General features: G+C 40.0%; 1 protein-coding gene across 1 annotated transcript; it reads left to right on the top strand.

The window, feature by feature from the left end:
• The first annotated feature begins 881 nt into the window (after window positions 1–881).
• LOC309713799 (uncharacterized protein) lies at window positions 882–9,782 on the top strand. Its single transcript, XM_082545659.1, has 3 exons — window positions 882–1,417; window positions 6,571–7,167; window positions 7,509–9,782. The coding sequence occupies exons 1-3, from the start codon at window positions 1,286–1,288 to the stop codon at window positions 8,085–8,087; spliced, it is 1,308 nt and encodes a 435-aa protein (XP_082401785.1). The 5' UTR covers window positions 882–1,285; the 3' UTR covers window positions 8,088–9,782.
• Window positions 9,783–14,492: the final 4,710 nt, after the last annotated feature.

The following is a 14,492-nucleotide window of genomic DNA, read 5'->3' on the forward strand; positions in this document are numbered from 1 at the left end:
CGCAGATGCCAACAGACTTAATAAACTAATCCGTAAGGCCAGCAATGTTGTGGGGATGGAGCTGGACTCCCTCAAGGTGGTGTCGGAGAGGCGGATGCTGTCCAAGATAAAGACAATGTTGGATAACACCTCCCACCCACTCCATGACATGCTGGTCAGTCACAGGAGCACGTTCAGTGAGAGACTGAGATTACCGAAAAGCACCACTGAACGACACAGGAAATCTTTCCTGCCTGTGGCCATCTCCCTGTACAACGCATCCACTTAACACACTGGTTACTGCTACAACTACACATGTTTCTTTTCCAGCTATTTATTTATGAGTGACTTATGTATGTATGTATGTATATATATGTATATATTGTACTATTCTTAGTTAGCATATTGTCTGTCTTGTCTTAATGTTGGTTTATAATGGAGCACTGTAACAAAAAATAATTTCCCCCAGGGATAAATAAAGTATTCTGATTCTGATTCTGAAATAACTCTCCTCAAATTCCTCCAACCAAAAGTAAAAAGACTGTTTTGAAAATACAATGAGTAGAAAGTCCTTTTTTTTTTTTTAATGTGGGGAGTAAAAGTAAGGAAAATAAGGAAAAAATGATTTTACTGTTTGAACAGTCATGAATTATTTTTAACACCAGGTTGGATGTAATGTGTTTCCACTACCAGCAGGTGGGGATAAGAGACCTTTAATGTGTTTGGTGCCACACTCCACCTTCAGGTTTAAAACTAGTGTTAATGGAGGGAGTTTGAAGGTTGAGTTTGTTCCACGACTGCATTTCACTCACTGCCTCTGTTTGTATCTCTGTCACTGCAGGACCAACATGGAGCGAGAAGTCAGCGCTCTCAGGAGGCTGACAAACCTCACAGAAGAAAGGGAGAGAAAACATACAGCTGTGACAAGTGTGGGAAGAAGTTTACTCTGAAGGACTCACTAAAATATCATCAGGTCATCCACACTGGAGAGAAACCGTTCAGTTGTGACTTGTGTGGAAAGACTTTTTCCTGGAAGGTTGCTCTAAAAAGACACCAACTCATCCACAGTGGAGTTAAAGCGTACAGCTGTGATCAGTGTGGCAGAGCTTTTACTCACAGTAGCAGCTTACAGAATCATCTAGTTACCCACTCTGGAATTAAGGCATACAGCTGTGACATCTGTGGGAAAACTTTCAGCCGGAAAGGGTACCGAAATACACACCTACGCATTCACACCAGAGAAGATGTGTACTGCTGTGATCAGTGTGGCAAACAGTTTACAACAGGCTCACAGTTACAACAACACATGTTTACCCACACCGAGGAGAGACCTTATAAATGTGACCTGTGTGAGAAGACTTTTAAATCTCCACATTACCTGAGACTACACCAACAGATCCACACCAGAAAGAGACTCTACAAGTGCAGTTACTGTGAGGTATGTATTTATATTGTTATCTTGTCATTTTAGCCTGACTGTTTGGAACAACTCTGCTCATTAAACTGTGTTAGCATGTTAGCAATTCTACTGCCTGGAAAAGGCTGCATCTGAGGCGGCACAGTTAATCTGCCTCAGATTGTTTTGCAGCATGTTTCATAATCTGAAAAAAAAGACATAATGACACATGTACAGACCCAAGATCTGATTTCAACACATGAGGACTTACATGCTTTTCTTTCTTATTCTCATTTAAAATGTCTATCTTTTAATAAATAATTATACGAAGCTTACACCCAAAGTTTTAATCTGATGTAAAATGTATAGAAGTTCATTACTGTATATCGTAACTATCAAGTCTAATATACCCTAGTAAGCTATACTACTTTTTCCTTTGGGAAGGTCCCATCTGTGCAGTCTGCAAATCTGTTGAAGATGTTGAATCTATTTAAATGTTCTTGAAAAATAATTGATTTCCTTGCAAGTATCATGAGGTGGAGGGTGGGTGGTTGCCTTTTGTTTTTGTTTTTTTTTGCTGGGAGTTTTAGAGCCCTATTAGTTAGGTTGCTTACTCTTTAAAATACCAGAATAGGGAGGATGGAGTAGGTTTACATTCATTAGATTGGTCAGTATTGCTGAACTATGAAATATTTTGGGTGCAGTGTATTTTTTGCATACAGGTATAACAGAATACATTTAGTGTTTTTTTTGTTTTTTTTTTACTTGAGCATGATATTAAAAAATGTAAATGGTAAATGGTCTGTATTTGTATAGCGCTTTTCTAGTCCATAGGACCCCAAAGCGCTTTACACTACATTCAGTCATCCACCCATTCACACACACATTCACACACTGGCGATGGCAGCTACATTGTAGCCACAGCCACCCTGGGGCGCACTGACAGAGGCGAGGCTGCCGGACACTGGCGCCACCGGGCCCTCTGACCACCACCAGTGGTGGTCAGTTTTATTGATTAAAAACACACAGTATCAGATTCATATTGGTATTGGCAGATATCCAAATTTATGATATTGGTATCGGACATAACAAAGTGGTATCGTGCCATCTCTAGTACAGACCCAATATCTGATTTCAACACATGAGGACTTACATGTAAGCTTTAATCTCCAGTTGATCAAATCCCACTGAGCAGTCCTTCCCTTTAAATCTAACCTCTCTTCTTCCTCTCCTGTCCTGTGTGTCTTATCTTTCTCCATCTCTGAGTGAAGTTAGCTCTCTTTCTTTTCTCTCCCTGTGATGTACAGCAGCTGGACCTTTAGCCAGCAACACACTGTGAGACAAACTGCACACAAACAGTTTGTGTGTTTGCTGATGTTTGTTGATAGAAACGCTGCATTTGAAATTACCTGTTTGTTCAGGTGCTGTGCAAAAAAGAAAGAAGAACAACGTCTCATAGGGCTGCACGATTTTGCATAAAATGAGAATCACAATTTTTTTGCTTAGAATTGAGATCACGATTCTCTCACGATTTTCTTTTCTAATATAAATATTTATTACACTTATTAACTGCACATCAACTTCGTAATAGTTGAGACTGAACATAAGAACAATTTCGTCTCCACCGTTGCTCGACACTGCGTGTATACAGCAGGTAGTGCAACATTTGAAAAATAGTTGCAGGATGGCACTGTGTAGCGTTTGTCTAGGGTAGGGGTCAGCAACCTTTAACACCCAAAGAGCCATTTGGACCCGGGTTCCACGCAAAAGAAAACGATGGGGGCGCAAATACTTTTTGACATCTCAAATGAAGATAACACTGTATATATTGTTTTTACCTTTATGCTTTGTGTGAACAACTAAGGTGTGTTGCTTATGAAGTCCATGAAGTGCTACAGAGAAAATTACATTTTATTTCTGTAATTAACACATTTTGAACTCTTAAAGAAATATAACAAAAGGAAAGACACCCAGCTGAACTAAAATGATCCATGTAGCAAAGAAAAACTGTTGTGAGCCGCCACCCTTATATCGCCTTTGGGCTTTTGGAGCCTTGACCTGACTTTAAAAAAAAATAACTGGAAAAAAGCACTATGCTGCTAAAAGATGAAAAATAGATATTTGCAAAATTCTGCCTAAATATGTATTTTACCTGGTTAATGTGTGTGGCGGGGCGTGGTCTGCAGCGCTGCTGCAGGGGAGGCAGATGCATCTGAGCGGGACCCGCAATCACGCCTCGCCGCCTTAAAGTCTGTGCTCTCTATGCTGTTGTGTTGGTGTGTGTCGGGCTGTGAGCTGAAAAGCTACAGCCGGCTGTATACGTACAGCAACCGTGTGTGAAAAGTGCTCAATAAAGAGATGCTGAAAAGTATGTTCATACACTGAACAAAAATATAAACGCAACACCTTTGTTACTGCTCCCATTCCCCATGGGATGGACGTAGAGACCTAAAATTCATTCCAGATACACAATATAACCATCCCTCCCAAACAGTGGTCACAAATCAGTCCAAATGTGTGGTAGTGGGCACATCTGCTATATTGAGATAATCCATCCCACCTCACAGGAGTGCCACATCAGGATGCTGATCTGACATCATGAGTAGTGCACAGGTGTACCTCAGACTGCCCACAACAAAAGGCCACCCTGGAATGTGCAGTTTTGTCTCACAGCAAAATGCCACAGATGCCACAAGCAATGAGGGAGCGTGCAATTGGCATGCTGACAGCAGGAATGTCAACCAGATCTGTCGCCCGTGCATTGAACGTTCATTTCTCAACCATAAGCCGTCTCCACAGGCGTTTCAGAGAATATGGCAGCACATCCAACCGGCCTCACAACCACAGACCTCGTGTAACCACACCAGCCCAGGACCTCCACATCCAGCAGGTTCACCTCCAAGATCGTCTGAGACCAGCCACCCAGACAGCTGCTGGAACAATTGGTTTGCACAACCAAACAATTTCTGCACAAACTGTCAGAAACCGTCTCAGGGACGCTCAACTGCATGCCCGTTGTCCTCATCGGGGTCTTGACCTGACTCCAGCTCGTCGCCGTAACAGACTTGTGTGGGCAAATGCTCACATCCGATGGCGTCTGGCACGTTGGAGAGGTGTGCGCTTCACGGATGAATCATGGTTCACATTGTTCAGGGCAGGTGGCAGCTGAGAATGTCCCAGTTCTTGCATGGCCAGCATACTCACCGGACATGTCACCCATTGAGCATGTTCGGGATGTGCTTGACCGGCGTATACGACAGCGTGTACCAGTTCCCACGAATATCCAACAACCTCGCACAGCCATTGAAGTGGAGTGGACCAACATTCCACAGGCCACAATTGACAATCTGATAGACTCCATGCGACGATGTGTTGCACTGCATGAGGCAAATGGTGGTCACACCAGAGACTGACCGGTTCTGGGTCCCCAGACCCCCAATAGCGCAAAGAACTGCACATTCCAGGGTGGCCTTTTGTTGTGGGCAGTCTGAGGTACACCTGTGCGCTACTCATGATGTCAGATCAGCATCCTGATGTGGCACACCTGTGAGGTGGGATGGATTATCTCAATATGGCAGATGTGCCCACTACCACATATTTGGACTGATTTTTGACCACTGTTTGGGAGGGATGGTTATATTGTGTATCTGGAATGAATTTTAGGTCTCTACGTCCATCCCATGGGGAATGGGAGCAAAGACAAAAGTGTTGCGTTTATATTTTTGTTGAGTGTACAAACATCGTCGGGTCTGCCCTGATATGTTTACAATGGGACTTCTGCTCCTGAACCTCTGCGCACAGCGTCTGCAGATCGGGGTTGTACGAAGTCACTTTCATCTTCTCGCAGGACTATAAGCTGTCATCTGTGAGGCATGAGCGGTGTTTGTTTTTAACATAGTTCACGGTGGAGAACAGCTGCTGACATAATGTGGATCCGAAGATCCATAATTGTCCTACATGGGGTTGAAAGTCTCGATAAATTGCACGGCGTTTCGGGGGGTATATCGGCTTCCGCCAGTGTGACGCTTATTTTGAGCGGGGAAAAAAAATAGAATATAATTTTATTTTATAGTTCAATCACAATAATCTTCCAATTTAGAACTACAAGTTAACAAAGAACTAACATAAATAAAATACACTTCAGCTAAATACTTCTAATTTATTTCCCAAACCACGCGGAGCAGCACTGTAAGGACTAAAGAGCCACATGCGGCTCCGGAGCCGCAGGTTGCCGACCCCTGGTCTAGGGTGTTGATCATTTTCCTAAATCCCTCGTTTTGCACAGTGTTGATGGGAGCCATATCTTTAGCCAGGTGATAAGTGAAAGCCTCCATAATTTCTTTGTGCCTGCGGGAGTTCGACAGCGCTGTATAAGGTTCCCGTTATTGATGTTTGGGTGGTTGACCGGGACGGATTTTCTCCTGTCACTTTCTTGACCTTTACAGCTTCGTCATCTCTCACATGCTCTCCGTTGTTTTTTCCCCTGCATCAGCAAGCTGGCTTCTGTATCACGTGGTATAAGGCTCCGCCCATGTCATTTGTTGAGCAGGAAGAGTGAGCGCTTGTTTTCATGTCCCGGATCAAAATGCGGTACAATCGTCATCTTTTGTTTCTTCTTTTTTTTTAATCGTTGTCATTTGTAAATGAGATCGCACATAAGTATGAATTGAGATCGCGATTTTCTAACGATTAATTGTGCAGCCCTAACGTCTCACTTTAACTCCTGACTATGACTCACAGTTTTGCCTCTTTCATCTCTTTTTATGTTTCATACCCTGGTGATTAGTACACGATCAGGATTGTCTTTCATGTGTTACTTTTCAGGCTCAAATTGGTTTGATGTTTGATGCCCTTAGTGATGAAATAACTCCCCTCAAATTTCTCAAACCAAAAGTAAAAAAGTCTGTTTTGAAAATACAATGAGTAGAAAGTCCTTTTTGTGTGGGGAGTAAAAGTAAGGAAAATAAGGAAAAAATATTTTAGAGTGTTTGAAAAGTCATGAATTATTTTTAACACCAGGTTGAATGTAATGTGTCAGAACTACCAGCAGGTGGGGATAAGAGACCTTTAAGGTGTTCAGTGCCACACTCCACCTTCAGGTTTAAAACTAGTGTTAATGGAGGGAGTTTGAAGGTTGAGTTTGTTCCACGACTGCATTTCACTCACTGCCTCTGTTTGTATCTCTGTCACTGCAGGACCAACATGGAGCGAGAAGTCAGCGCTCTCAGGAGGCCGACAAACCTCAACCAAGAAAGGGAGAGAAAACACACACCTGTGATGATTGTGGGAAGGATTTTCCTGCTAAGTCTACACTAAAATGTCATCAGGTCATCCACACTGGAGAGAAACCGTACAGCTGTGACTTGTGTGAAAAGACTTTTTCCTGGAAGCGTTCCCTAAAAACACACCAACTCATCCACAGTGGAGTTAAAGCGTACAGCTGTGATCAGTGTGACAAAGCTTTTACTCACAGTAGCAGCTTACAGAATCATCTAGTTACCCACTCTGGAATTAAGGCATACAGCTGTGACATCTGTGGGAAAACTTTCAGCCGGTTAGTTAACCGAAATACACACCTACGCATTCACACCGGACATGATGTGTACTGCTGTGATCAGTGTGGCAAACAGTTTGTCACAGACAGAGACTTACAAGAACACATGTTTACCCACACTGAGGAGAGACCTTATAAATGTGACCTGTGTGAGAAGACTTTTAAATCTCCACGTTACCTGAGACGACACCAACAGATCCACACCAGAAAGAGACTCAACAAGTGCAGTTACTGTGAGGTATGTATTTATATTGTTATCTTGTCATTTTAGCCTGACTGTTTGGAACAACTCTGCTCATTAAATTGTCTCAGCTAGGGGTGGGTTTTGATAATCGATTTACGATTAAAATCGATTCTGGCTTGGATAACATGACATCAATTCATTAAAATCCTGAATCGAGTTTTTTAATATAATTTTATTTTGCTCGAAATGCCCGAATCTCAGCAGCTCTGAGTGATTATTCAGATTTTCATTTCAGTTATGATTTTGTTTGTTTTTTATTTGCTCTTTATTTCAGGCGACATTCAGGATAAAAATGGTGAAGGACTGACTTACACTGTCTTTGTGTCTTTGTTTAGAAGCAGAGCGACACAGATGGATCCAGTTCTCAACCCTGTCATCACTGTGGTGGTGGGAAAGACTTTCATTGTGACCTCTCTGGAAAAACTTTCAGTTGGAAAGCTGACCTAAAAACACATCAACGTAGACACACTGGAGAAGAACTGAAATACTGCAAAGAATGTGGGAGAAGCTTCACCACATTAAGGGGATTAAAACGACATGAACTCATTCACAGTGGGACAAAAAAGCACCTCTGTGATCAGTGTGGGTCATCTTTCATTACTGCAGGTGAGCTTAAAAGACACAAACGAGTCCACACAGGGGAGAAACCATACAAGTGCAGACACTGTGACAAAAGATTCTCACAATCAGCTAATCGTAACAAGCATGAATGTGCACACATGGAAGGAAACTACAGCTGTGACCAGTGTGACAAGAGCTTCAGGAATCTCAGTTCATACTCCAAACACAAACGATCCCACGTTACTAAAAAACTGTTTCACTGTTACCAATGTCCCAAAACATTCACTAAATTATCTGCTCTGTGCAAACATCAGCGTGATCACTCAGGGCTGAAATCACTCCCATCACAGTGAATATGAAGAGACAGAAAGATCCTCTTCTGGTTTCAGGGTCAGACTCAAAACCCTTGAGATCAGGCTCCACAGAGTTCAGAGTGAATCTCCTATAAAGATCTGATGAGGCAATTATGAATGAAAATGGTTCCCTAGTCTCATTTTAAGCTTTCTAAACTGTTCTGCTTCAGTGTTCATGTCGAGTGGTTCGCTTTGTTCCAGCAGTTGGATGAAGAAGTTTGAGCTGTGATTTCATTTCCTGTATTTCAGAGTAAAGGCTGAAGTGACAAATGGAAACATGTTTACAGTCAGTCAGATGAACTGTTTTCAGTGGCACAGATGGAGGTTTATCAGAGGAGGAGACTTGGCTGTTCTCCACTCACACTGAACAGGGTTCCTGCAGCTTATTAAAAATCTGACCTGAAAGTTATGAAGTTTCCTTGTAACACTGAGTTACAGTAGGGGGGCTGCTCCATAATCCAGTTCAATAACACATCTCCTGACATTAAACATAAGCTTATTTAATAATGTGGATCCCTTTTTGTCCAGATTTTTATTCAGAGGCAGCAACTGTGGTAAGAATTGACCCGGATCTTTACAGATCTTACAGTTTAGTATCAAGTTCATTTTCTTGTTAATGCAGAGCCAGAATTTAGATATTTTTAGACAATTCCATAGAAGATGCATGTAAGTTCCATCTGCTGTTTTATATTTGAGAAAAATTTGAAACATCTTTAAAATCTTTTATTTTTCCTTAAACTTGCTGTAGGTATTAAAACTTATGATTTTGTGTTTAAGATGTCGAAACAATTAATTTTGGGAGCTCATTTTTTTAAAGTTGTGGTTTCATTTGTTCAGAGTTCATCAACGTTTTCCTGATACAAGGTGTGATGGATCCATGCTTTTATGCTGTTTAAGACAAATTCTGAAAGCTGAACGTTGCAGAGATTATAGCAATTCTTGAACTTAAAGGTGCCATGATGAATTCAGCTTTATTATGTGATAAGAACAAGTAGTCTGATGTCCTGTTATCATGATGACACTAAAATTTGAGATACAATAAATAAAATAAGTTTTTGTACTAGGTATCGTCGATACCACCCTGAAGTTTACTTGGTATCGGATCCGAAAGTAAATCAGTGGTATTGCACATCACTAGTCATGATACAGCAATACAATATGCATAAGAGGGCAAACCATGTTTAATTTATACATCATTCTACCAGTAATCTAGTTCATCAGTTAGTAGCTTCACAAAACTAAACAAAAAGGAATTTTTGCAACAGGTTTTTCAATCAATTTTGTTAATTTTGTTTCCAGATAAGAGAGGCCAGACCTTTCTTATCCTCTGTGTTTAATCTGGACGTTGGGACAGCTAAGAGCTTTTAAACCACAGACTTCAGTGATCTTGCAGGAGCGAACCAATTTAAAAGATCAGAAAGGTTTGAGGGTCCTAACCCATGCAACGCCTTAAAAACACATAATAAGATCTTAAAATGAATTCAAAACCTAACTCGCAGCCAGTGTAAGGATGCCAGTATGGGAGACTCGGTTGCATAAGATAAGATAACCTTTATTAGTCCCGAGCGTGGGAAATTTATTTTGTTACAGCAGTAGACAGTGCAAATGTATAAAAGGCTCTGGGGTTTTATGTCTATGTTCTGCAATATTGTGTGGCAATAAAACAGCTGGCGGTGACAATCCAGCAAAGTGGAAGCCTGTTGTCCTCCTGTATCCTGACCGATACACCATCTTGTTAGCTGCTGAACCTAAAAGAACTAGCCCTCACCAAGTACTCCTCAACAGCAAAGTTTCATAGAAAACTTTGAGAAAAAACACTGGAGTAATATATCCATAAGATACTGTACACCAGGGGTCGGCAACCCTAGGCACGCGTGCCACAGTTGGCAGGCTGAGAAAGAAGACGTAAGGGGAAAGGTGACTGTGATATGCCAGTCTGTTCTGCCAGAACAAAATCATAGGCTGCCTGACGTCATCGACACCGTACACCGACTCGGAGCCAAGCGACAAGGTAGCACCAGACCTAGAGGCATCATCGTGCAGTTCACCTCCCGAATCTACAGAGATGCTGTATGGAAAGCAGCCAAGACATCCTCCTACCTGCAGGACAATCATTTGAGGTTCGCTGAAGATCTGTCCAGGGAGGACAGAGAACGTCGTGACAAACTGTGGCCGATGATAGACAAAGCCCGTAAGGAGGGTAAGCCGGCTTATTTCGTGGGAGGCCGAGGATTCATCAGTGGATCAGAAGTTTTCCCTCCTTCATAGAGACGCTTATTCAGTCTCCGAAATGACATTTCTGTAAGCTTGTTTACATGGTGAACTTGATATTTTCACCCTCAGGTTAAAGCTTTATTTTGTGTTGAAGAGTGTGTTTATCTATGAAAAGCTATATTTAAACCATAGTACAGTAGATAGTTAAATACTGTGTTTTTATAAGCTTAGTCACTCAGGGTTTTTACTGTTCTACTACCTAAATTGTGCAGCACCCGGTCCCCTTATCCTATAGATCTGTTCTTAGCTGTAGAAGTTTAGAACTTACTTTTTCTCTTTCTTTTTTCTAATAACTTTGTCTTTTTCATTTGTTTCTCTTAATACCAGGGGTTTAAGACAAACATGTAAACGCAAAGCTTTGTTTTTATTTGCCAAACAATTTAAAACAGATTTTTGCTTTTTCCAAGAGAGTCATTCCACACCTGCTGATACAAATTTTTGGAAATCACAATGGGGTAATGAAGTCTGGTTGTCCCATGGCTCTGAGCGTTCTGCTGGAGTTGCCACGCTTAAAAATTATTTTTCTGGAGATGTGTTACACTCTGACTGTGACACCTTAGGACACTACCTCTGCTCACTAATCAGACACAATAACAGTACTTTCATTGCAGTAAATATATATGGTTACAATAATAAAACTGAAAATGATAAATTACTTGACTCCTTAGAAGAAAGAATTAATTTCTGGCTCTCCAAATACCCAAATTCTGTCCTCTTAATTGGTGGAGACTTTAACATTGCTTTAGACAATACGGTTGATAGGTGGCCTCCAGGGCAGCAGTCTTCATACAGTGCAAACTTTAATCTTGTGGATATTTGGAGAGAAAAAATTTCCAGATGATAGACTCTTTACTTGGAGCAATAAGACAGGATCCAGGCAATCACGTGTTGACTTTTGGCTTGTTTCTGACTGTATTGATAAAGATAATATTACCGTTAATATACTTGCCACCCCCCTCACTGATCATAGAGCAATTCACATTAACATCCAAATGTTTACACTGGATAATATACCTCATAAATTCTCTTACTGGAAGTTAAATAATTCTTTACTAAAAGATAAAATAGTTAACATGCAGATTAATAAAGTAATTGTTTATTATTGGAACAAAGCTAACAGAGAGAAGTCCTTTTGTACCAATTGGGAACTTTTTAAATTTGAAGCATGCAAATTCTTGAGAAGATACGGGAGTCAAATTGCTAAATTAAGGAAAGCTGAAGAACAAGAAGTAATAAGCAGAATTGCCTCTTATTACCAGAAGTCCCCAGAAGAAATCTCAGAGGAAGATAAATTAAGTTTACTAGAACTTCAAAATAAACTGGACGGTTTATATCGACGCAAGGCTGAGGGTGCTTTCATAAGATCCAGGAAGAGGTGGCTGGAGGAGGGCGAACAAAATTCTGCTTACTTTTTCAGACTTGAAAAATACAGATCCAAAACAAACTCTATTCATTAACTAAATATTAATGGCATTGTCTCTGACAATCCTAGAGAAATTTCACATTTCTGTGCCGAATTCTATACTAAACTATACGACTCAAAATATAATGAGGCTGTCTCAACAGGATTTTTCAATAATATTAAAAACCTAAAATCTATTGTTGTGGAAGATAGAAGTTATTGTGACAGCCCTCTGACTGTGGAGGAAGTTTGTAATTCCATTTCTGCACTTAAGGCCAATAAATCTCCCGGCACAGATGGTTTGACTGCAGAGTTTTATAAATCATTTTCTAATCTCCTGGCTCCATTTTTACTGCAGGTTTTTACAGAAAGTATAGAGAATAACATCGTCCCTCCTTCTCTTACTCAGGGTCTCATAACACTTATTCCAAAACCAAACAAAGACTTACTCTTTATTGATAATTGGAGACCCATCTCCCTGCTTAATAATGACAAGGTTAATAAGGTTATGGCTTTAATACTTGCTAACAGAATTAAAGAGTTTTTGGACACAATTATCGATGAGACACAATCAGGCTTTATGAGAAACAGACACATTTCTAATAACATTAGACTGGTTTTGGATTTACTTGATTACTCTGATTTGGTACCTGACAATAGCTTCATTCTCTTCCTGGATTTTTATAAGGCTTTTGATACAATTGAACATCAATTTATTTTCCACTCTTTGGAAAAATTTGGCTTCGGCAAGTTTTTCTGTAAAGCTGTCAAAACCTTATACACAAATGGCAATAGTTCTATTAAAATGATTAACGGCTCCACCCCGAGATTTGACCTGAAACGTGGTATTCGCCAAGGATGTCCTATTTCACCATATTTATTTTTACTTTGTACACAAATTCTTGCAACTAATATTTCAAACAGTGTTGTACAAGGAATCACCATAGCTGATAAGGAGCTCGTCATCAGCCAGTTAGCCGATGACACCACACTCTTCTTGAAGAATGCAAACCAAATCCCTCCAGCTCTTACTGTGATTAGTGATTTCTCTGAGGCCTCTGGTTTATGCCTAAATCTTAAAAAGTGTGAGTTACTAGCAATTAAAGACTGTCCTGCAAATACTATCTGTAATATCTCTGTTAAACAAGAAGTCACATACTTGGGACTGTTAATATCCAAAGACCAAAAATCAAGATGCTCGTCAAACTTCACTCCAATTAACCCTAAAAAGGTTCAACCAGTGGCTGCAAAGGGACTTGTCTTTGAAAGGTAGAGTGTTACTTACTAAAGCTGAAGGGATATCCCGATTAACATATGCTGCTCTCTCCTTACATCTGGATAAGAAAATTAGTAAAGATATTGACCGTATGCTCTTTAATTTTATATGGAAAAACCGTACGCACTATATTAGAAAAACTGTTGTGATGAATACGTACGAATCAGGTGGGCTTAACGTCTTAGACTTTTCTACTTTAAATAACACTTTCAAAATTAACTGGGCTAAACATTTTCTTAAAAACCCTATCTCTATCTGGAACTTTATACCATATCATATTTTCTCTCGTTTTGGTGGCTTTAATTTTGTTTTAAATTGTAATTACAATGTTGAGAAACTCCCTGTAAAGCTTTCATCCTTCCATAAGCAGGTCCTCTTAGCGTGGACCCTCATTTATAAACACAACTTCTCACCTCACAAATACCTCATCTGGAACAACAGAGATATTTTATAGAAAAATAAATCACTTTTCCTGGAAACTTGGATCCAAAATGGGATCCTATTGGTGGCTCAGCTGGTTAGTAAAGAGGGACAACTACTTACATACGACGACTTTCTTGCACTATATAATTTTCCAATCAGTGTTCAGGAATTCTCAATGGTGCTTGGTGCCATACCCTCAGGGACTTTAATGTTATATAAAAACACTGACAGCTCGATCTCTACCTCAGTCACTCTCCCTGATCCAGCTGAGTCACCAATAGGAAAAATCTGCTTTTCACAGGAACTTGGTAACAGCAATAAGAGAATACGTAGTTTATTCCAAGAAGATATCGTCTCTCTCCCATATATAATATCTTATTGGAACCGATTTGTTCCAGATATCAAGTGGAAGACAGTCTGGATGGTCCCCCATAAATATTTGATTGTAAATAAGGTGAAAGAAGTCTCATTTAAAATTCTACATAAATGTTATCCAGCCAGTCACTACATGGTAAAATTTAAAAGGGACATAAATACTAATTGTACTTCTGTGGGGATCATCCAGAAACTGTGACACATCTTTTTTGGTACTGTTCTTTTACACAGAGATTCTGGAAGGAATTTAGCAGCTTTGTTATTGTCCATATTTTAAGGGAGTTTTCTTTACGATGGGAAAATGTTTTATTCTGTTTCTTTAAGTTCCCCAAGAAGCATGATAAATGTTTTTTTTATGATAAATTTGTTAATACCTTTAGCGAAATTCTTTATCCATAAATGTAAGTTTACTAACAAAACACCATATTTCTGTCATTATTTTAAGGATGTGGAAATGTACATACAATCAATATCAGACTCCACCAACAAAAAGGCTCTCAAAACAATATATGTATATGAATTTTTGCGTGTATTCTTATAATTGTTACCTTCGTCTTTTACCCCTGGCTTTGTGTGTTCATGTTCTGTTGTTTTGTATACTTCATCTGTTCGTATGTTGTATACTCATTGTTTGTTAAATAAAGTTTTAAAAAAA

The sequence above is a fragment of the Aulonocara stuartgranti genome (assembly GCF_965226115.1).
Source record: "Aulonocara stuartgranti genome assembly, chromosome: 9".
Lineage (NCBI taxonomy): Eukaryota > Metazoa > Chordata > Actinopteri > Cichliformes > Cichlidae > Aulonocara > Aulonocara stuartgranti.